Source organism: Pezoporus wallicus, unplaced genomic scaffold (genome assembly GCF_028554395.1).
Source record: "Pezoporus wallicus isolate ANWC-B61680 ecotype Strahan unplaced genomic scaffold, APGP_CSIRO_Pwel_v1 contig_4191, whole genome shotgun sequence".
NCBI classification, from domain to species: Eukaryota; Metazoa; Chordata; class Aves; order Psittaciformes; family Psittacidae; genus Pezoporus; species Pezoporus wallicus.
In genome coordinates, this window is record NW_026641383.1 from 7,283,638 (window position 1) to 7,305,255 (window position 21,618).

Sequence of the window (21,618 nt, forward strand, 5' to 3'; positions counted from 1 at the left end):
GGTGACATGGTTTAGTGTGAGATGTCCCAGCCCATGGCAGGGGGGGTTGGAACTGGATGATCTTAAGGTCCTTTCCTATGATTCTATAATTTCTCTGTGCTCCGCTCGCCTTGGAAGGTTTTTCCACAATAGGCAAGGAACCACTTAGAAAAGGAATCTGTTTTTACGCAGCTGTTTCAGTGCTGTGTGTGACTGTAGTTCTGCTTCCTACAAGCAGCCTTAGTAAGGTTGGAGCAGGAAGGCACTACCCAGGCACACCTGTACCTCTGTAATTCCAGGCTGGATACATGGGCAGCTCCCAAGAAGAGGCTTGCAGCAGCCTGCTCTGCCTGGCACCTGCACCAGCCCTCTTGGGGCCTGCCACAGCATCAAGCCACCTTCCATCCCACCCCACATCACCAAGCGTGTCCCAGCCAGACTCCAGACATTCCCTTTCACGCACACAGGGTTCCACACCCACCTTTAACCTGATTAGACTTGGCTCTCGCTTGTACCACCTGATTTATACGCAGCACTAAAGACTGCAGGCTCAGAGGTCTGTAGCATCCCAGTTATTAATCACAGGGTGCCAGATTTGGGAGATGTTTTCCACAGAGTGAAAGCAGGGCAAGGTTGTCTGCCCTCAAATTTCGCAATGCAGAGATGAAGTCCTGGAGCGGAATGTTGTTTAGATCAAAACACAGACCTTTAGGAAACTTACACGTTAACTGCAACCCTGTTCTGTACGTGGTGCTTAACTACACCAAAGTCAGGTCAGGGTAAAACCCTACCTGTGTCAGATGGCTGCTGTCTGTGCTTACATCAAATTCCATAAGGGATTTCACTGCTGCCTTTAGCATGTGTTACGCAGCAGACAACACACACACACCCCCCATAGTTTTCTGAAACCTCAGGCTAAATAATCCTGTTCTTCACATTCTCTCCCTGTTCTCTGTAGGAAAATGTCTTGCTTGTGCTTGCTCTGTGGACCAACCTGCAAAATACTTTTCTTTTGCTGGTCTTAAAAGCCACTCTCCAGATTTTTTTTTCAGGATATTTTCATTCTTAACCATCACCTGGATCCTGGCCAGTGGGAAACATTCATCTCTTAAACTTTACAGCCTGGTACCATCCTCGCCTTCTGCTCTCCCCGTGCTGTGCTCTGCTTATCTCGGTGTCACTAAGGAATGCAGGGCTCATCCCGAGCATTCCTGCAGGCAGAGAGGTTTTGTGCAGCACTGAATCAGCCCCAGGGAGGGGGCATCTGTTTCAGCTCTTTGTGCATCATCCATGTGAAAAGACTGACAAAAATGCCCGCCTTTACTAAACATTCCCCCAGGTTGCCACCGAAACTCTTGGAAACAGAGAAAAAAGGAGAAGAATAACCTGAAGAAAGACAGTAACATGAGAACAGGCCAAAGTGACTCATAAAGGGAAAACTCTGCCTGCTGCTACCAGATGATTTCAGAGAAACTGGTGAGAAAAGGGCTGCTGTCTGCCCTGGGGAATCTTCACCAATACCTGGGCAGCTGTTTGGGATGTAGTACCACAGCAGTAATATTCCAGATGATTAAAGTTGGCAGCTAGTCAAAGAGCAGGGAAAATACAACGCCTGCCTCAAAAAGTGGGTATCCAAAAGCAGAAACAAAGGTGGGAAATGAAAAGTTCCTTTTCCAAGGATGCTCTGCTCCTTGCAAGAGGTTCTCTGTATCGCTCAGAAAACAAGCGCCTCTGGGCAAAGGCTCCACCTCCCTTCACCCTCACTGAAGTGAGTGCTCCACTTGCTGGGCTGCTCTTCCAGTCTTACAAGGCTTGTCTCAGTCTCCCAAATGAAGTCAGGGTTGAACATGTTAGAAATAAGGCAGCGTTTGGCTCACCAGGTTTCGTGGAGTAGCTTCTTTAAGAGATTAAAAACACTGAAATAACCAATGACCAGTCACTGTCTGTAAACACTGAGCTAAGGGCAGCAAACACAAAATGGGTACTTAGCCCAAGGCAGAGTGAGGCCACCTCCCTGCTTCCCAGCTTTCCCAAAGAAAGCCAGAGGGAAGGCAAAGCTTCCAGCAGCCCGGCTGGAGCTGGACTTTCCTCCTATTACACCAAATTCCTCAGATTTTTGTAACCTGCTCCAGTTTGCCCTTTGAGCCTCAGAGTGCAGATCCCTGATGGTACCTGTTAGTGTGCACGTGCTCCTGGGCAGGGCCCGAGTGCAGGCCTGCGAGCTGCTCCACCAGGATTAATCTGTGGGATTAGCCCCTCGTTTAGGAAACTATTTGTCTTGCCTCAGAGCCATTCCACACAGGAACAATATGTACATCCCATCCAGTCTCCCAGGGAACCGCAATGGCTCCAGAGAGTCCTACTAAAAGACCCTATCTTGTTCTGTGGATGTTCTGGTGTTTTTCAAGGCTCTCTCCTCACGCAGATAATGAATGACATGGTCAATAGATAAGGGCTGTACATGCAGGCTCAAGGTTTTGGGGAAAACAAGACCTTTATCTGCACTTGAGCACTGAAGCATACAGGTCTTCATTGCCTTCATGTCATGGATCTAGTCTGTTGTCCTCAGGAATGGAAAACACTGATCACTGTTCTCCTTGGTAGTTTTAATTGTCTTACAGCAGCAACTGAACCATCACCCTTTTGCTTTTACTTTGGAGCTGTCTCTTCCAGTTCATCCATTCCTACTTCCTGGCTTTACAAACAGCTCTCAAACAGCCTAATTATTATTTGAATTATGGGAATGCTGAGAAACCCAGCCCAGGGCAGGTCCCTTGGTGGGAGATGTTTTACACTGTCAGCCTTACTTATCCAGCAAAGGATGAGAGAAGTAGCAGGAAGGGAATTCTCCCAAGCCATGTGGTACAGCAGATGCAGAGAGAGAACACAACCCACACACAGCAGGACTGAGAGATGCCTCCCAAATCCATCACATGCAGCACGAGATGCCACAGGCCCTCTCCATCAGCCAAGAGAATTCCTCTCTGCAGGAGCAGCTCCTGACATTTCGCAAAGGGCCTCCTTAGAACAGTCGTTTGTCCCACATGAACACTTCCAGGACTTACTCCCAAGTGCAGGAGTTTTAGAGACAGTTATAAACACTTGAAGCCTTTTACTGGCGCCCAGACAAAGCGACCAAAGCCCATGTCAGCAGACACAGCCTTGCCACAGACATCATCCCGACCTGCCAGCAAAGAAACAACAGCAAGTCCTCTCCCTTCCCCCGTCAGTGGCAGACGTGAGAGTCGGGACTACAAACACTGCTCTTTTCCCTTTCCCCCTCTCTGCTTAGACAAAGAGGGAGCAGCCCTGCCTGAGTGTTAGGAAATAAGAGCCCTCCCACCCACCTCCTGCTAGGGCCAAGGGAGCGGGAAAGCTGCCTGGAGCCACCCCCTCTCCAGGCTGGGGAAAAGCTGGATGCGGGGGAGCGAGCCTGGAACAAACCTCGGCTGCGCTTGTGGGCAGAGCCGCGAGCAGGGAAAGCTGGGAACAGGCAAGAGGCATTTCACGCTCCTGGCTGAGTCACCCCCGTGCATAAAACCAAGGCCGGGCAGTCAGAGCCACGCACAGTTGGAGGCACGAGGCGCCGGGACTTCGGGACAGGTATGTGCAAGCGGATGCGGTTTTGAGGCAGGGACTCAGATTAAATCTAAGATCAGCATCTAACAGTCCAAATCCTCCCATCCTCTCCTTGCCATGTGCTGGGGAGCAGGGAATCCAGCAGCTCCAGTGACTGGGAAGCCCTGAGGCTGCTTGGCTCTTGGACTGTTCCACATGACAAAAAGGACACAGGCAACCAAAATATGCTGCTTTTGCTGGTCAAATAAACTATTTTCCTGGTCCCTACTTCAAACCTGGGGTGGCAGCAACAGATGATGGTCTGCGGAAGCCCTGGCACCATACAGGGAACAGCAAGTCGCTATTAAGGCTTGAATTAAGCCTGAGATATTTCGTAGCACATGGGACTTCAGTCACATCCCTACACTGTAATGTACTTCTGGATGAGGAATGATCATCATGATGCCTGGCAGCACAAAGACTCAGCAAGAGCAGCATTAGTTCTGGGCTGTGGTTCGATAACCTGTGCAGCCTTGGACAAGTCATTTAGGGCTTTTAATCTTTTTCGGAATGACAAAGACATTTGGTGGGGTGGGGTTGGGATGAGGGAGCACAGAGGGAGATGTAACACTCAATAACATGTTTCTTGGTACGCAGGCCTTGGGGCTGCTCTCAGTTTCTAAGCACTTCTACTGAAAGGTGGTTCAGGAGCTGCATTTTCAGCACATCCTTTCCTCAGCAGTTGGGGTGCATTGAATGGTGTGCGGCACTCACATGCAGCAGGGCCCCAGCCCTGCCACCGCCCGGCAGACAGGCTCCAGGGCGCTGCAGGAGCAGAGGAGGGCGAGTCTCAAAGTGCCGCTGGGGTCCCCATCGTTGGTGTCACTCAGAACAAGGCTGAACTGCCCTGGCAGAGCCCACACAAGCCCCAGGGTTTTGATGTGAAGGGAAGGAAAGCCCTTCCTAACACAGAAAAGGCTTTTTTTTTTACCTGCCCACCCCATTGCAGCTCAGCCCACCTGGAGCTCCCATGTCCTTTACTGTCTGACAACCCTCCCCTGCCTTTGGATGCACACATTTGATTTATACAGAAAAAAAAATCCCTTGCCACACTCACCTGATCCCAGCCCTGTTGCTTGGGTATCACCCCATTAGATAGTTCTTCCCAGTGGGCTGGACACTGCAGCATGACTGCCCTGTAGAGAGCAATACATAATAATACATAGAAGTCAAGTCCCATAACATGGTGATACCCTCTCCTGCAGCTTGTCCAGTATAGCACCAACTGGTATTTTTACACTGGAGTACCCCTGTGCTGCTGCAGAGTTCACCTCTGACCCTGTTGCTGTGCTGGGTGCCAGGCTGGTACTGAGGGTACTGATGTGAGAACCAAACACCTGATAACAATTTGGTTGCTGTCTGCACGGAGAACTGTAGGTACTTTTAGAATTGCACAATGCTCCTGTCCCCAAAGGTTCTATGATTACTTTGGCTTAATTACAGGAGAGATACTAATTATCACTTTATCCGCTCTCTGGATGCAGTAGGAAAGGACTTAAACAAATGCCTTCACTTTTACATAGCTTGTTACTGCCTGGAGGGATTTTAATTTAGCTCATAATGCTGATGTTTTGTGATGTTTTGTTTTCTCCTTCCTGAAACAAAACCCAAACAGAGTTCATTGCAAGCCACATAGGAGAAAGATGTTTTCACGCTTGCTCATCCTCTCTCTGCTGGTGGGGAACACTGTGTCCAGCCCAGTGAGCAGAGCAGAGCCTGCAGCATCCAGGGACATCACCCCCTTTTTCCAGCTGGCTCACGAAGACCCTTGGGAGAACGTTAATCTCACCAGCATACCCTGTGAGGATCGCAAGAACAGGACCTGGATCACCCTGCAGCTGACCAACAGCAGCCTCACGGCTTTCCCTGCCTGCCTTCCAGAGGTACTGGAAACCTTGGATCTCAGCAACAACCTCTTAGAAGAGATGAATGGCACAGAGATAGCAAACCTCCCACGGCTGCGTGTCCTCTCCTTGCGGCAGAACCAGCTCTGGTCAGTTAGATGGGGATCCGAAGCCCTCAGCAGCCTCCTTTCCCTGGATTTAAGCTTCAACAAGCTGTCATCTGTGCCATCATGCCACAGCTCTGCCCTGCCTAACTTGAGGTGGTTGTCCCTGGCTGGAAATCCACTGATTGAAATCCAGCCTCTGGCTTTCTCCTGTTACCCTCAGCTACAGTTCCTCAACCTCTCTGCAACGCTGCTGGGCCAAGATGACAGCAGAGGAATTAGAGAGTCTGCTTTTGCCATCAGCACATCTCCCAGTGAGGCCACAAACAGGCCTGGAAACATCAGCGTGCTTGATCTGAGCAGGACCTTTCTTGAGAAAAGTAAGTTTCTGGACTTCCCACTGTAAGCATGGGGCTTGGTCAGGCTGGGGGGGGAGCATTAGACTTGCACAGACCAGACACCATGAAGCAGGACTACTTGTCCCAGTGTAGTCACCCATCTCCCTCCTAATCCCACTGTCTGCTACTGACAGTCATCCCACTGTCAGCCCTGAGATTAGTTGGGACACAGGAGGAAACTAATCACTCTTTCCTGAAATCCTTCTTTGTCTCTCCCCTCAGTTACACTGTGCTTTATACCGCTGCACTGAAGTAGCACAGAGAGAGGCTTTCTGTGTCAACTGCAACCAGCCAAATCCTTCCTCACAGTGAGACAATCCCTGCCCTGAGCAATGTACAGCATGATTTGTCTCTGTCTGCCTTCCCTGCCAGCCTCAGTTTATAACTGAGGTGCTGAGGCAGACGGATGTCAGATGCGTTGCGCAGCTGCTTTCAGCCTGGGACATATAGCCAGGACTTTAGGGACTCCTCAAGCCAGAGGTTTCACCCCAACTCACATTTAACAGATATACCACCAAAGTTCTGCCATGAATTTCCCTAATCCCTGTTGTGGTAATGAGTTACACAACTCAGTTGTGGGATGGAAAGGGACTTTTGTGTAAGACCTACACAAAGTTCTTTCAGTTTCATGCCTCTCAGCTCTTTTTTCTGTACTAGGACAAATAAGATACTTGCCTTTCTCACACCAGTCATGACTGCATAGACCTCCCTAATCTCCCCCCATCCACCACTTTCTGAGCTGAGAAATCCCTGTTCATTTAATCTCACCTAACAGGAAAGCTGTTCCATATCTCTTATCAGCTTTATTGCCCTTCTATCTTCCCTTCTTTTCCTCTGCTCTACAACAGCATGACCTGTGGGTAACACTACAAAAACGTGTTTGCACTGGTGTTTATACACTGCTGTGCTGATGTTTGTTCTGTTCCTTTCCCAAAGAGCTGCAGAAGACCACAGAGACAATTGTTTTATCTCTATGAATTCAAACCCTTCTTTCTAGGCAGAAAGCCACAGGCATGTTCTGTTTAGGCAACAGGTATAAACCTTTTCTCTGCTTCAGTTCAGCCAGAGTGGACCAGAGACTTGCCCAACCTCAGATCACTTCACCTGACAAAGATGTCACAGTTAAGAAGCCTCGATACTGACTTCTTCAAGTCCATGCCTGCTCTCCAGGAGCTGAACTGTCAAGACTCCCACTTGCTGGCTTTTGTGCAGACAGAGATGTTTGACAACGCTCCTCATCTGAGCCAGCTCTCGTTTGAGAAGTGAGTTATTTTCTGTTCTGTTCTTCCTCACATCACATTGCCTTTGCCTCACATGGTGCCTGGGAGCTGATTTGTATGCAGTTTGCTTGTGATCAGGTATTTAGGAAGGAGGTATGGGCTTGCATGCCATGCTCAGATATGGCATGTAAAGCCTGTGATGGAGACCTGCAGAAGAGCTGATGCGGCTCAAAAAGGTGGCATGAGACTCATAGCACAGTTACTGGTTGCTTGAGATAACATCCATCATGCTCCCACTCTTCATCCAACGGATGAATTCATCTAGCACTGCTAAAATTAGCATAGATCCACTGTAACCCACTTGTGATACAGCCCATGCTTCCAACATCTACAATGGCAATGTCTCACCAGAGGAGAAGCAGGTCACTGAGGATTTGTTGCCTTACAAAGGATGAATGCTGGATGAAATCTGCACCATGGAAGCATTCAAAAATCCTGTCCCTCCTGCTTTTAGTGTGAGAGATTAATATAGTTCCGTGTTCAGCACCAGTAAAAGCAATGGTTGGGTCCTTATCCTAGAGGTAATAAGAGCAGATAAACTGTACACAGAACAGTCAGCAAAAAGGAAAAGATTTGGAGCACCTCCAAAGATGTCTGTAATACAGGCCCAGATTATAAGGGTATCAGAATACAAATACTTGAGCGTTGGCTGTGGTCTAGGAACACAGTTTCAGGAAAATATGGCCATTTATGCAAAAAAAAAAACAACAACAAACCCAGTGGATTCCTTCCCCCACTGGATTTACACAGCACTTTACAATAGCTGCAGGAACACCAGTTCCAAGTGCTAAAAATCATGACCCAAACTTAAAAAAAACCAAAGGAGTAGCAGTTAGTCTCAGACAAAAGAGAGCATCTTCTGAGCACTCTGCAGGGAGGTCACATTATCACTCCGCAGTTTAACAGTAAAGGTAAACAAGGTCTTCCTGTATTAGTCATTTGACTTCAGTAGGTGTGAGTCTATAGTATTAAAGACCCAATTAACACGACAGAGGATGACTGGCACAGAGAAAGCCATTAAAAGCAGAGTGAGAAAGAAGCTGCAGAAATGGTATAGTAAAAAGTGGAGCTGAATGTGGGACTTAATGGCAGAGGGGAGATCATGATTTACAGAAGACCCTTGCTAAATGCCAGGTCCTTTCCCTTCCAGCTGCCATCTCCCAAGGTGTTACCCCTTAGGATGCTTTTGTTATGCGTTAACACACAGCAGGTACACGGTGCAAATTGGAGATGGGCAGGTATTAGCCTGGACTACAGTGCAGGACAGTGGTGTTGATAACTGGCTGCTTTCAAGGGAACTGGGAATATTGCTTTGTCTTGCACATGCTGGGACACTAAGCACGCTGCAGTGCTTGGAAGGTGTCTCAGGTTTGCTAATTATTGCATTTGTCATCTTGTAGCTGTAACCTGAGTTCCTTTAATCCTTGGAATACCAATTCCTCGGGTAACATCATCATCAACTTGTATGGAAATCCTCTGATATGCGACTGCCAGCTCTCCTGGCTGCTCTCCAAGCCCAAGAAAGTTGTGCTGCAAAAGTAAGTGAGTTCAAGGAGTTTAAGTAATGCTCTTAAAACACAACTTGAATATGTCATTTATTTGGGGACCAAACATTCGCTACCATATCAGTTACTCAAATTCCTTCTCTTTTTCCCTTCCACAAGTGGTAGAAATGCAAAGTGAAGTCCCCTTCAGGGACGAAGTGTGGCTGAATTATCCTTGAATGTGGACAAAATTCAATGGGCACAGCTAGAACAGTATAAAGTGTTGTTAGCCCTGCATTCTACTTTAAGAAGTCTGTTACCCAGAGATAAAAAATGAACTGCCTTGGTGGGCCAGGACTGGGAGCTGGAACTGAAAGACTTTGCAAGAACTTTAGCACATCATTTCCTCCGTGTATTCCCAAAGCCTGCATCAGCACAGGCAGTCAACAAACACCCTTGCAAATAGCACCACTTGTCACCTATTGTTTCCATGCTCTCCTAGGGGTTTACAGAATAATTACAATAAACTGTACTTAAAAGGAGTACTTTGCATATGTATGATGTCTCTGCTATTTGAAAGGCCACCAAGAAGGTTTGTCAGAGAGAGCAGGGAAGTAGATTGTTTCTCACCAGGATGGGCTTAGCAGTTGCATCCTCTTCAAAAACATGGGAGGTCTGAGTAAAGAAAGAACTTACTCAGACATTGAAAGGCTTAAAGAAAGAGGTTAGTCATTTAAAGCACGTCCCATGTCAGCACAGCTCCAGCTGCCTAAACCAGCTGGCTTAAGGATCTTGTTACATCTCTGAGTGTACTCCCCTCTTAGTGTAAGCATTAAAGTCTGACCCTTCACGACAAGTTGCCTTGACCCCATCACTCTTGCTAAGGTTTGCAGTCCTTGCACCAAAGGATGCTTTCTCTCAGGCAAAAGATATTCCTGCGCCTTAGAAAAACAGAAAGCCAGTCAGCTAAACTCCCAGTGCTGTGGAAAGCCATCTGCCAAGCGCAGGACTACTGTTATGACAACTTAGGTCTGGTCCAGCTTTCAGGTCTTCTTTAGTGTAAAGACTGGTTTTGGACAGCAGGTTGCAAATTCCAATCTAAGATGCCTTACAAGAGCTTGTAATGTACTTGTGGATCGTGTCTATTCTACCTTGTTCCCTCTGCAGGGCTTGGGAGACTTTTTGCTACATATCCCAGGAAGACTGGGGCAGACCTTCAACATCTTTGTCACTGCTAGAGCTCTACAACAAATGCCAGTCTGAGGGAAACGTTACGCTGCCCGATTCAAACACACCCTCTCCAGAACATGATGCTTTCAGCCTCACCAGTTACAATGCCACTGCTGTAGTAACAACAACAGATGCTGCTCAACTAACCCAAGACGCTTATATCAGCTCCCTAATTCAGATGAATGTAATGAGCACAACGGCAGCCAACCCAACTGAGCTGATGCTCACAAAGGCCAACAGTTCCTCCCACAAGGAGGAGGCAGTTTCCAAATCCACGAGCACCCATGAGAAGGAGGCAGTTACTGAAACCATGAGCACCCACAAGGAGGAGGCAGTTTCCCAATCCACAAACACCCATGAGGAGAAGGCAGTTACTGAATCCATGAGCACCCACGAGGAGGCAGTTTCCAGATCCATGAGCACCCACAAGGAGGAGGTATCCATCAGCACCCAAAAGGAGGAGCCAGTTTCTGAACCCATGAGCAATTCTCCTTCCTTGGTGTCTGTAACCACCTCCCCGGGTTCTCTCAAACTGTTCTATGATCACTCCTCAGATCATGGCTCCACGATTCAAACTGAAACAGACCAGCTAAAGATAGAGCTCAGAACAACCACCTCAGCATTTCCCCAGGAAGGCACATCCAACCAGCCCACTACTGATTATTCTACTACAGCAATGGGAAGCCCCAATGCCACTGATCTTAACTCCTTTGCCCTTTATGTTGAGGAAGGTACAGCACAAACAAGCCTCCCTCAGCTGAACTCCACAAGGACCACTGTTCGCTCACAGCCTGCATCCACCAAAGGTACAGCACAAACAAGCCTCCCACAGCTGAACTCCACAAGGACCACTACTCGCTCACAGCCTGCATCCACCAGATCACTGATACACTATGTAGATGACTATGACTACGACGAACAGTCAACACAAACCCCAGTGCAAGTGCCATACACCTCCTGTGACTACAATCCTTGCAGGCACCTTCAGAAGCCATGCAGTGAACTTCAGAGAGAATCCAGATGTTTATGCCCTGGCATGTCGAGGGAGGATGAGGTTCCTGATGCACCGAGGCTCAGAGAGGTGTCTGAAGTCACAGACAGCTCTGCACAGATACGCTGGTGTGCCCCAAATTCAGTTGTTCACACCTATGAGCTGATGTTTCATGCCCAAGGCAATGAGGACAGACAGCTCGTTCTGGACAATATTTATTCCACAGCAAGGCAGCACACTCTGTATAATCTACTACCATACACCACTTACCACATTTGTGTGACTGCTTCCAACAAAGCAGGGTCAAGCCAGACAACAGTGCAGGGAATTCCAGATAATTCATGCACTAGATTTAAAACAAAGCCCAGCTACAAGTCTGTCTTTGCTGCTCTGTCTGCAGCAAGTGGACTCTTTCTCATTTCCACAATTATTTTGTCTGTATGCCTGTGTAAGGCATGCAAAAAGCCTCAGAGTGAGCAGTATGGTACACACTTAGTCTCTTATAAGAACCCAGCATTTGATTATCCTTTAAAACTACAAACCAGTAATTAGCTCTGGGTCACTGTTCTGCACATTCCAAGCTCATTGTCTCTTATCACCTTGGTATGTTTGCCTGAGACTCTCCAAACGTCCTTCAGCAAAACTATGAAACATCAGACTTCATAGCCCTTATGTTTCTAAGGGACAGAAAAACACACAAAAACTAATAATGACGGTAGTCAAACAGAAGAAAGTCTTTGGACTCTTGGCCACGTGCTAAGCAGCAGCAAACCTGGACACTCACCTTGAAGAGCTGTATGATCACTTACAAATTCATCAGCATGCGTTTCACACAGTCAGAGACTGCTTTGCCAGCTGTCTGCCTCCAGTCTCCCTCATGGATACAGTGCTGAGAGCCATGACCAAGGTGCATCTAGCTAAGATGGACTCTGCTTTTATACTTATAAATGAAGTTGGGCTTTCAGTTTCTTCTAATGTCCATATAAAGGTATCGCCCAAAAAGAGAGTATTACTGGAAGGACTGAGAGAAAGATCTCCCTGAGCTGAGTGGCAAGGTGCTGTGCAAGTCTAACTCCACTAAATAACTCCAGCAACTGCTCAGTGCAGCTTCACTTCAGGAGAGAGAAGCATGAAGATTAATTGTATAAAAGGACAGTTCAGGATCCTTAGGACCAGGATAATTGTTTCGTTCTGACTTTGTATGATGTTTTCCACAACTGAGGCTCCCGAGTGCTACCACAACACCAGCTTACAGGCAGTGAGGAGTTTTCAGTACAGCAGTAGCCCACAGAAGGGAAGAGGCCATGTTAGCATTTGATTCAGAATTGATTGTAAGCAGGGATGATTGCTCAGTCCTATCTACAGATTTAGCAGGCTGACGATTTACCTCCTACAGAGGCAAAGAGCCAAGTAATGAAACAATTTGATGTGCGTGTTGCTGAGACTAAAAACCTGAAATCCCATCCACTCACAGCAGTTACACAGACATTTTTCAGATGTACTTTTGGGTCCTAACTTCTGCTACAGAAATCAGATGCTGAGAATCCCAGTTCTTCAGCAGCTTTGAGCTTGCCATTAACATTCAAAGGTGTTTGTGTAAGGGGAGGTGTTTGCCCCATCAAATACTTCCTACTCAGAGACCAAAAGGTTTATGTTCCAGTGGCTGTGTGTTTCTGCTGCTGTACACTGCTGTATAGAGACAAGATATAAACTCCCCCAGAGATTTCAGAGTGCAGAAGGTACAGTGTAAAAGAGTCTCTGTTCTGTTTATTTGGGGTTTTTTAATACTTCCAGTATTGATGGAAATAAAAGCTACAGAGTTGAGCTCTGGTTCTTTGTTAAAGACCTAGATCTTTCTGTTGTTTTACCATCTACAGTGTTTAACCTGAGAAATTAACTCAAACATTTTCTGGTTTGGAACAGACTTTGAGCATAAAGTAATGCTTTAATTATGGTAAATTCATGTTATTTGATATCCCAAGAGCTTTCATTTTGTATGTGCATAAGGTGTCCTGTGCCATCCTCACCACTACAGCTCATAGTCCTTTCATGCAGGTTTGTCCCTTACCCTACACCAGTGCTGGGAATGACACCACCATTCATTGCACATTCCTGTGTGTGTCTGTCCCTAGCTGCTGAGCTTGGCTGACTCAAACTCACAACAGAGGTAACACACAATGGAGAAGCCAGGATAGCATCATCTTTCACTCCGAAAATCATGTTCACATTCTGGTAGTTCAGACCTTTCTTTGGTTGGTCTTCGTTTCTCATCTTTATGTCTGGTCTGCATTTTCTGGAGAGTCTGTCTAGTGAACAGGCACAGGTGCCAAACTTAACTTGCAGTGAGCAAGGACCACCCCAAATCAGGGCAAAAATCATACACTCCCTTGTGTTTGTACAACACAGGTCTAAGAGACCTTGACTGGGGTCTTTGGTATTATCAGAAACAGAAACAAAGCACAGCAAAAGAAGAGATTTGTGAATCTGAGTGCGTTTAACTAATGACCAACTTCACTCTGTTGTCTTCTCCTCCCTCTATTTGAATCAGTGCTTCTCTTACTTCACTTTTCCTGTGATTTGTGCTACAACCACTCTTCCCTGAATACATTCTATATGCACTTGGATATAACTCGCAAGTTACAGAAGCTAATGGCTTTATTCTGCCATACTTCAAACATTCCAGCTTGGATAAGAAAGCCTGTATTTACACCCAGAACTTGTGTGTCTGGTAAATAGTTGCTGCAGCCCAAGAACAGGTAAAATGACAGTCATTCAAATCATTTGAGTAAGTCACAGTATTTTCAAAGCAAGTATTCAAGTAGAAAACCTTTCTCTGACAGCACTGCCTGTTGCTACTTCTTAAAACCAATGTATACTCCTAGAAAAACTGAATCATCACATTTTCCCCTCTGGACTTTTTATTGTAGCTGCTCCTACTGATTTAGAAAGTAAGCCCTAAAAAGTAAGCAATGTTTTAATCAAAAGGGTAAGGTTATCTTGAAGCCTATTTGCTGGCTTCTACATAATCCAAATATAACTGCAGAAGAAAGTTAATGCCACCCCCATTCCCTAACCTCAGAACACAAGTAATAACCAGTTTGGAGGTTTCCTGTATCTTCATTACTGTGGATGGACACAAGCCGGCTACCATAGTGCTGTTTGGGACTGGGGCAGTGAGTAAGCAACCAGGGAGCCAAACGGAAACTTTCCCACCCACTCTTAAAGCCGTGTTTGAAACCGCCCCAGCTTTGCTCCGCCTGGTGCTTCCTCCCCCTTTTCCTGTTCGCACTGAACAGCCAATCCTGTCGTACGTCCAAAGACACAAACCTTTGGCAGCATGGCTGGGGTACCCAAACAGCTCTGAAATGATTTTAAAAGCTAGCAAAAGCCAACCCATTCAAACCAAAATATAACTAGTAATCTACTCACTGTTTCACAGTTCAACTTGTCCTGTTTCTCCATGAGAAGAGGAAATGCAGAGAGCATTTAAATCTAGTTTTTGAAGAGGTGTGTAATTTTTAACCTGGCTTTTCTTCCCAAGAAGAAATTACCTGCATTCTGAAGAACCTTCTCCATTCACTTGTCAAGGTCTTTCTTCTTTGTACAGAACCAAGTTCAAGCAAAGGAAGTCCAAAATAGCCAATGGGGCATGTGGGTCCCTCTCTCCTGGGTGCCATGGTGGAAGTGCATGCTTGCTCTGTCTCTAAATCAGTCACTGAGTCTCACGGAGTCTCCCAGTGGAAACACTCTGGGAAAAGGAGCTGATCCCTGGAAAGGCCTCCATACAGAAAAAAAAAATGGCCAGAACCCACACAGACAAATGACTTGCTGGGTGTGAGGATACAGAGAAGGACCACCTTGTCTTCAATGCAACAAATGCCATTTGGAGAATCAGTTATCAAGAGCCCTGTCCTGGGCAGCAGAAGCGGGTGGGTGCCCAGAGCAGCAGGATGAGGTGCTTCAGCCTGACCCACCTCAGTACCAGGAGGGACCATGCTTTTGAGAGTGGTCCCTGGCCAGAGGCGTGAGGGGCATTGAATGGACCAGCTGGGAGACAATGCAGCCCAAGGCAGGGAGCTCACATCATACCACTGGCTTTAGCAGCCTCTTTGTGCAGGGATGCAAAAACCAAACCTCCATGCTCACATAGCAAGCACTGCACAGGCACAGACGTACTCCTTTGCAGTGATCTCCAGAAAAAGGCATTCATGTGGTGTTGGAAACAAGGAAGCCTCTGAGGGTTCAGGGTCTTGCTTGCCAAGTCGCATCGGATTCCCACTTTACCTGTGAAAGACAGAGATATTTATCACAGGTGTGAACACGTTCCGTGTTTGTGGAAACAGATACTCATAAAAGAACATGTTTAAACTCCTGGTGCTTTTGCTTTTTATCAGCTCTCCAAAGTATGCAGAGTTTGTTCCGAAGCAGGGCAATATACTACAACAGTAATTCCAATCTCTTTAAAAAGTAGTCAAGCAGGGCAACAAATAACAATATTATGGTGAAATATGTTCAGAGAACAATCCCCTACAAGGAGAGGCTGGTGTTCTGCTGTCACCTAGAGGGAGAAGGAGGAATCATCTCCTCAGGTGCATCACACTCGGCTTTTCCCCCAAAGAACTTAAGCCTGCACCCTACAGACCAAAGCTCACTTACACTGCCCATGTGCTCGCCTCTGTTCGTCTGTGTATCCTCACCTACTAACCTCTGAATGGAAACAAAGCAGAAGTTCTAACGGTAGCAACAGTTCCAGTCCCTTAGATTGTAACTCAGCAGCTTATCTGTCCTTGTCTCTTAATTCGTTTTTGTAGCCTTATAACCAGGAGTTTCTCTGCCAACTTGTCACTGCTATAGAAAAATGTGCATTTCTTCTTAAGAGCAAGGAGAGGATTACTGTCTGGGAAAACCAGACCTGGTAAATCACTCTACAAGTGCAATAAGGTTTTAAATATGTGGATTTTGGAAGCAAAGATCAGACCACATTCACTGCACTTACAGGAAAGAAAAAAAAAAGCAAGGATTTGTTGGGGGTTTGATTCAGCCTGGATAAAGATCAGGAACAGGTAAGTATGTTTATACTACCTGATATCTTGAATTTCATTTTGCTCATATCACTGTGTAGTATTACATCGTATTATTATTATAGTAATTCAGTGGGGATCTTCTAAGCAACTCTTGTCTGATTCTGATGATTCAACTGATGCTCATGGATTTTGTAGCTCAAGGGCACAGTGGCAACTTGTACAGCCCTGGGCAGACAAATGGACCACGCTCTGTGCCATTCCCCAGTACCCAGGCAGTATCGCTACCCAGATGTAGCATCTCTATGGCATCTGATTATTGGGTACATGAGCAGATCAGTGCTCTGGACCCATGGATACATATAATTGATCTGCCCGTATGCAAAAGGTAGGGTTTTGCATGCCCCTGTAACTATAGCGCCTCTGAAGAGTCAGGGGCTTCTAAGAAAGCATGAAATAAACAATCTCCTTTTACTGCTAGAGTTGACCACCTCTCATTTCAAGCTGACATTTCCCATGCCACAACACATTTTTAAAGGTATTTTGACAGTGTAGGTACCTTTAAAGTACAGTTCTTCAAAAAGAAAAGGTCTGAATTCATAGGAATCCCTTATAAGAAACCCTTCACAGGATTAGCAATGGTTACCCTACTGTCTTAGCAGAACACAACCACTGTAAAGAGAGTATTTTTATTCACTTCCAAACCACAGTGCAGCACTGTTTTTTTTGTGCCGCTACTTAATCCTCACACTTCAGCGCTGAATGACATTACCTACAAGTAGATGTAAGAACTTAATACTTGTATGGCACTCTGTCTTTCCTGACATACTGCTACAGTGTACGTCTTCATTTTTGCTAGATCCTTTGTTGAAAGGTGAGCAGCCTTTTCCACTGTTTAGCATGGCTCTAAGATCATAGACATATATTTTTAAGAAACGTAAGGGAGAAAAAAACCCTCAGAAAATACCAACAAGAAATGGAGGGAGTGTGAGAAAAGGGACAAAAACCTCCCTATCTTTACTATTCCTAGACCATTGGTACACCCAAAGTAGGAGAGAACCAAAGAAAAATCAAAAGAAATCAAGCAAAAGAATCCCAAGAAAAACTACAAAGCCCAGGATCGTTCACTGTGTCGTCCAGAAGGTGGAAGCAGCGATGCAGCCATCTCTGCCATGCAGGCGGGCACAGGCTAGCAGCTCCTGCTGAGCTCTAAGCACAGCTCAGACGTCAAGAGCGATAAATTCCGGGATGAAACTCCAGATAGAAGAGAAAAATAAAAACAATCACGCACTCAGCACTAGGTAGAGGCTTTCTTCTCCTCTGAAAAACTAACATTTACTTGCTGTGCAGCATGTTCTGTGCTGGGAAGGCAGGAATATTGCGTTTATTAAATGTTTAGAGGCTACTTGCTGTTATCAGAGCATGATTAAGTAATGGTACTTAATAACTGAGATAAGGCCATTAGGTGAAATGATGTCACCCTCTCTTTGGCAATCAGTCCTCATGCTGTCATCACTGCTGCCTTGAGAACACTGGGCAGGATATCTCCAGGAAAAAAGAGGAAGACACATGAGACTAATGCTCGTGTCCAACCAAGTGCAGTAAGTAGTAAAGATACACATCCGAGGCATTTTCATAGATGCAAATATTGCCAGAAGCCCCATTCTGTCCTAATTACGTGTTTAGGTGTCTACTGATGATATTTGTGCTGTGAAGGTTGCTCAAGTTGCTGATATCGCATCAGAACTGGCAAGGATCACTTGGTATTAGGACACCATTTGACAAGATGCCGCACAAACTGCAGGCAAAAAAGTTTTATCATCTGACTGCTCCAAACTGGAAAGAGCTGGGGAAGGAAAACCAAGAGACAGAGAGGTGCCATGATCCACCCAGAATCACAAGCACTGTGTACAGCAGTGACTGTCAAAAAGGTTCCATGCTGACAGTGGTTCATTGCTTCTGCCTAAGTAAAATAGACCTTTGAAAGCCACAGCAGCACTGTGCTATTGACAAACATCCCAGAAGGACTCAACTCTGTCCTCACTGTGCCTTTAACTCAATATCCCCCGTCTCGGTGCAGCTGCCTATTCACACAAAGGCAGAAAACACAGAGCTTTTACCACATTGAGTCAGAACTGGCTGTAGGTCCAAGTCCTATTTGAAGGACAGATACTAAACATACAAATCTCATTTTTTCAAGACACTAAGCTAAAAAAAGCCCCATTACAACTCCAGCATCACGTGTGTGGGAGTTTTCTGTATGGTTTGTTATTGTTTCACTGCTCCTTGGGAATGCTGGAAAAGGTCACAACACCCAGAAATGATGGTAAGAGGGCAAGAAAAACAATATAATGCGTAGGCAATTCCAAGTCTAAACTCAGCTTTGAAACAAATGTGGAAGTGCTGATTCTGAACATGACTTAACAACATGTTTGCTCCTTTGGGTCTGCTGTCTGAAACCTCAACCTTCAACACGAAGCTGAACTTCAACAGCAAGTCTGACTGATGTTAAGCCATCTCAGGTAACTCCCATAAGCAGCACCAAATTACAAATACCTAAGAAATGTTTCTCCACAACCCCCTGCCTGGATCAATGTGAACAACTGACACACAGGTCAATGGGACATTGCAGGAATAAGCTTAACCATAAGGCTGCCACTAAATACACAGTAGTAAAAAGAAATAAATAATCTCTATTTCACATGGAATGAGGCAGTCAAAGTCCTAAATAAAACTCAGTTTGACAGCCTTACATATCTGCTCAGCTCAATTACAGACAGCAGACACAAAATGAGTAATAAAACATAATGCCTGCTCTGGGTCAGCTGCCACCCAGTGACACCTTCAAACCTGCAATGACCCAAAATCAAACCAAACTCTAACCAAGGATGAAGGTGACAGTGGATGAGAACAACCTTTATATCAGCCGGATGACTCCTTTTAAATCCAGTGCAAACCTGATTGCATGAACGCCTACAGAAGCCTCAACCCCAACTCTGCCCCCCAGCTGTACAAAGGCAACCCTGACACACAAAAGTATTAGTAAGAAGGTAGCCACTAACCACAGCAGTCCTAAAGTTAGCTCAGCAGCTTGTTCCATACCAAGTAAAAACCCAGGCTCTCCACCCAGCAATGGAACAGACTCCAAATGATTCTTAACACTAATGAGGCTGGGTTTTGCCAAACAGAGCTACATGCAACAAGGTCACTGTCACAGCATTAGATCAAACTTCCATTTCCTCCAAAAATCCTGAAAAACAGCCTTCCAAAACCCAAAGGGGGCCTACAAGAAATCTGGAGAGGATGTGTTTCTGATGATTTTGAAGCTGATATAAAGCCATGTCAAGGTAGTAAACCTTTCCCCTGTCTATGACCTGGATGTATCCCTACCTTTATGTGTAAAACTGCTTTCTTCTCTGCCTGTTAAAAAATGAATATAAAAAGGCAATGACCATTCACTTCCAAAACCTTATCTCTATAAAGTCTCTGACAAAGAGCAGTTATCTAACATTCAATGATGCATAAATCCAGATAGGCTGAGAAAGTTGGGGCTGTTCAGCCTGGAGAAGAGAAGGCTGCGTGGAGACCTCAGAGCAGCCTTCCAGTATCTGAAGGGGGCTACAAGGATGCTGGACAGGGACTCTTCATCAGGGACTGTAGTGACAGGACAAGGGGTGATGGGTTAAAACTTAAACAGGGGAAGTTTAGACTGGATATAAGGAAGAAGTTCTTTACTGTGAGGGTGGTGAGGCACTGGAATGGGGTGCCCAGGGAAGTTGTGAATGTTCCATCCCTGGCAGTGTTCAAGGCCAGGCTGGGCAGAGCCTTGGGTGACATGGGTTAGTGTGAGGTGTCCCTGCCCATGGCAGGGGGGTTGGAACTGGATGACGTTAAGGCAATTTCCAACTCAAACCATTCTGTGATTCTACGAAAAGAAATAAAAACCTACTAAAAATTGTTTAGAGGTGATGAAATAATGTGACTGTAAAATTTTTTTCCTTTCTTTCCAAGAACAGAACTGTCCAAGTGCTTGATTTCTGTGTATCACCACATAAAGTTGTTGCTGGCACTAGAATACTGCTCACCACGAGGACATAGAATCACAGAATAGTTAGGGTTGGAAAGGACCTTAAGATCATCCAGTTCCAACCCCCCTGCCATGGGCAGGGACACCTCACACTAAACCATGTCACCCAAGGCTCTGTCCAACCTGGCCTTGAACACCGCCAGGGATGGAACATTTGTCACTTCCCTGGGCAGCCAATTCCATGTTTCACTTGTAGGGAGCTCCTGCTACAGATACTCAGAAATGGAAAACAAGCTCAAGAGCTCACACCCTTGGCCTGTTTCTTACAACAGACTGTCTTAGCAGCACCTCACTAGTGCAGGGGCAGGTTTCTTATACAACTGTGCCTACACAAGAGCACTTCACTGGCACTGCAGTATTACGAATCCTGGCTCCTCACATCCAGTCAGAAAGAGAAATGCCATAAAAACCTACCTGGTTTAGATACTGGGTATTTTTCTCTCAGAGCTCTTTTGTGCCTTACTTTGTGTCTTGCTTTCATCACAGTACAAAATGAATTCCCTCTGTGGATTCAAGTACACACTTCACATCTAATCCATCTCATGTCTGCATCCTGTTCGACATGAAGGGTAGCATTTAAATAGCTACTTAGGAATTGCCCCCAGAAGACAAGTGTACAGAAGCTCCTTGTATCAACATAGCACTCAAGGCAGTATCATCCTAAGAGGTGTAAGCTATCTTTTACACTAATATTGGTTTTATTGATGATAAAGCCTGTCTTCCTACCATGCTGACACAAGCTGAACTGAGTCCCTCAGACACATGGGAAGATCAGCATGTTATGAAAACATACATTGCTTCTGTCTTTCCCTTTAATTCAACTTTACTTTCACTTGGTGACAAACCTACTGCTCAAACCCCCTATTTGGCAGCAGGTTCTGCAAAACATTAAACCAACCAAGTGCTCAAGCCCTGCCCACCACAGCTGGAATAGCAGAGCTGCTCTTGGGCTTAGGAGGGGAAAATACAGGGAAAATAAAGGCAGAAGATCGGGCCCGTCTAGCCCTGGGTGAGACCAGAAAGGACACCGAGTTACAGATGCACTCCATCCACCACTAGTGGTTTATGTGGCACCAAGTGCTTTGCAAGAGCCCCATCCAACGTCCCTAACTGTGCAGCTGAATGCCACACAGCTGAGGACAGCCCAGTGATTTCACGGTCATTGACATGAGGAGAGTTATCCCTCCTCATAGCCGCAGGTCCCCTCAGGAAACGCCTTCCCTCAGGCTGCCCAGCCCGCCAGCGGGCCCCTTTCACCAGCCACTTCAGTGATGAGGAAACCCACGTACCCCTGCTACTGCGCTCTCCACGGCCCCAGCTCCGGCCGAGGGTCACACTGAGGGTGGGGACAGGCGGCGGGGTGCCGCCGGGGCAGAGGAACCCCTCAGATACCGATACCGCTGTCGGTACAAACACCTACACCCTCACCGACCCCTCCACCACAGCCGCTTCCCGCCTCCTCCCCTCACGCCGGCCGCGCCCCTTCGCCCCCCAGCGGCCACGGCGGCGGGCGGGAAACCTCGCAAGGCCCCCGCGCCGTTCATTCTACAAGCGGCAGCGAGTGTGTAGGTGTCTGCGCCGT

General features: G+C 46.4%; 1 protein-coding gene and 1 long non-coding RNA gene across 2 annotated transcripts in view; one reads left to right on the top strand and one right to left on the bottom strand.

The window, feature by feature from the left end:
- LOC130606874 (uncharacterized) overlaps positions 1-14,577 on the bottom strand; it is a 50,237-nt gene extending 35,660 nt beyond the window's left edge. Inside the window, exon 1 of the long non-coding RNA XR_008974093.1 lies at positions 14,358-14,577. This is a non-coding gene — a long non-coding RNA (uncharacterized LOC130606874). The remainder of the gene's footprint in view (positions 1-14,357) is intronic.
- Positions 5,219-12,215, top strand: LRRN4 (leucine rich repeat neuronal 4). The gene is made up of 5 exons (XM_057423466.1): positions 5,219-5,925; positions 7,001-7,205; positions 8,624-8,761; positions 9,875-10,668; positions 10,744-12,215. The coding sequence occupies exons 1-5, from the start codon at positions 5,241-5,243 to the stop codon at positions 11,478-11,480; spliced, it is 2,559 nt and encodes an 852-aa protein (XP_057279449.1). The 5' UTR covers positions 5,219-5,240; the 3' UTR covers positions 11,481-12,215.
- Positions 14,578-21,618: the final 7,041 nt, after the last annotated feature.

Coding starts and splice junctions, on each gene's coding strand:
- LRRN4 (XM_057423466.1), top strand. CDS start 5,241: ATGTTTTCACGCTTGCTCATCCTCTCTCTGCTGGTGGGGAACACTGTG. Junction 7,206..8,623: donor AGCCAGCTCTCGTTTGAGAA/GTGAGTTATTTT, acceptor GTCATCTTGTAG/CTGTAACCTGAGTTCCTTTA. Junction 8,762..9,874: donor AAGAAAGTTGTGCTGCAAAA/GTAAGTGAGTTC, acceptor TTCCCTCTGCAG/GGCTTGGGAGACTTTTTGCT.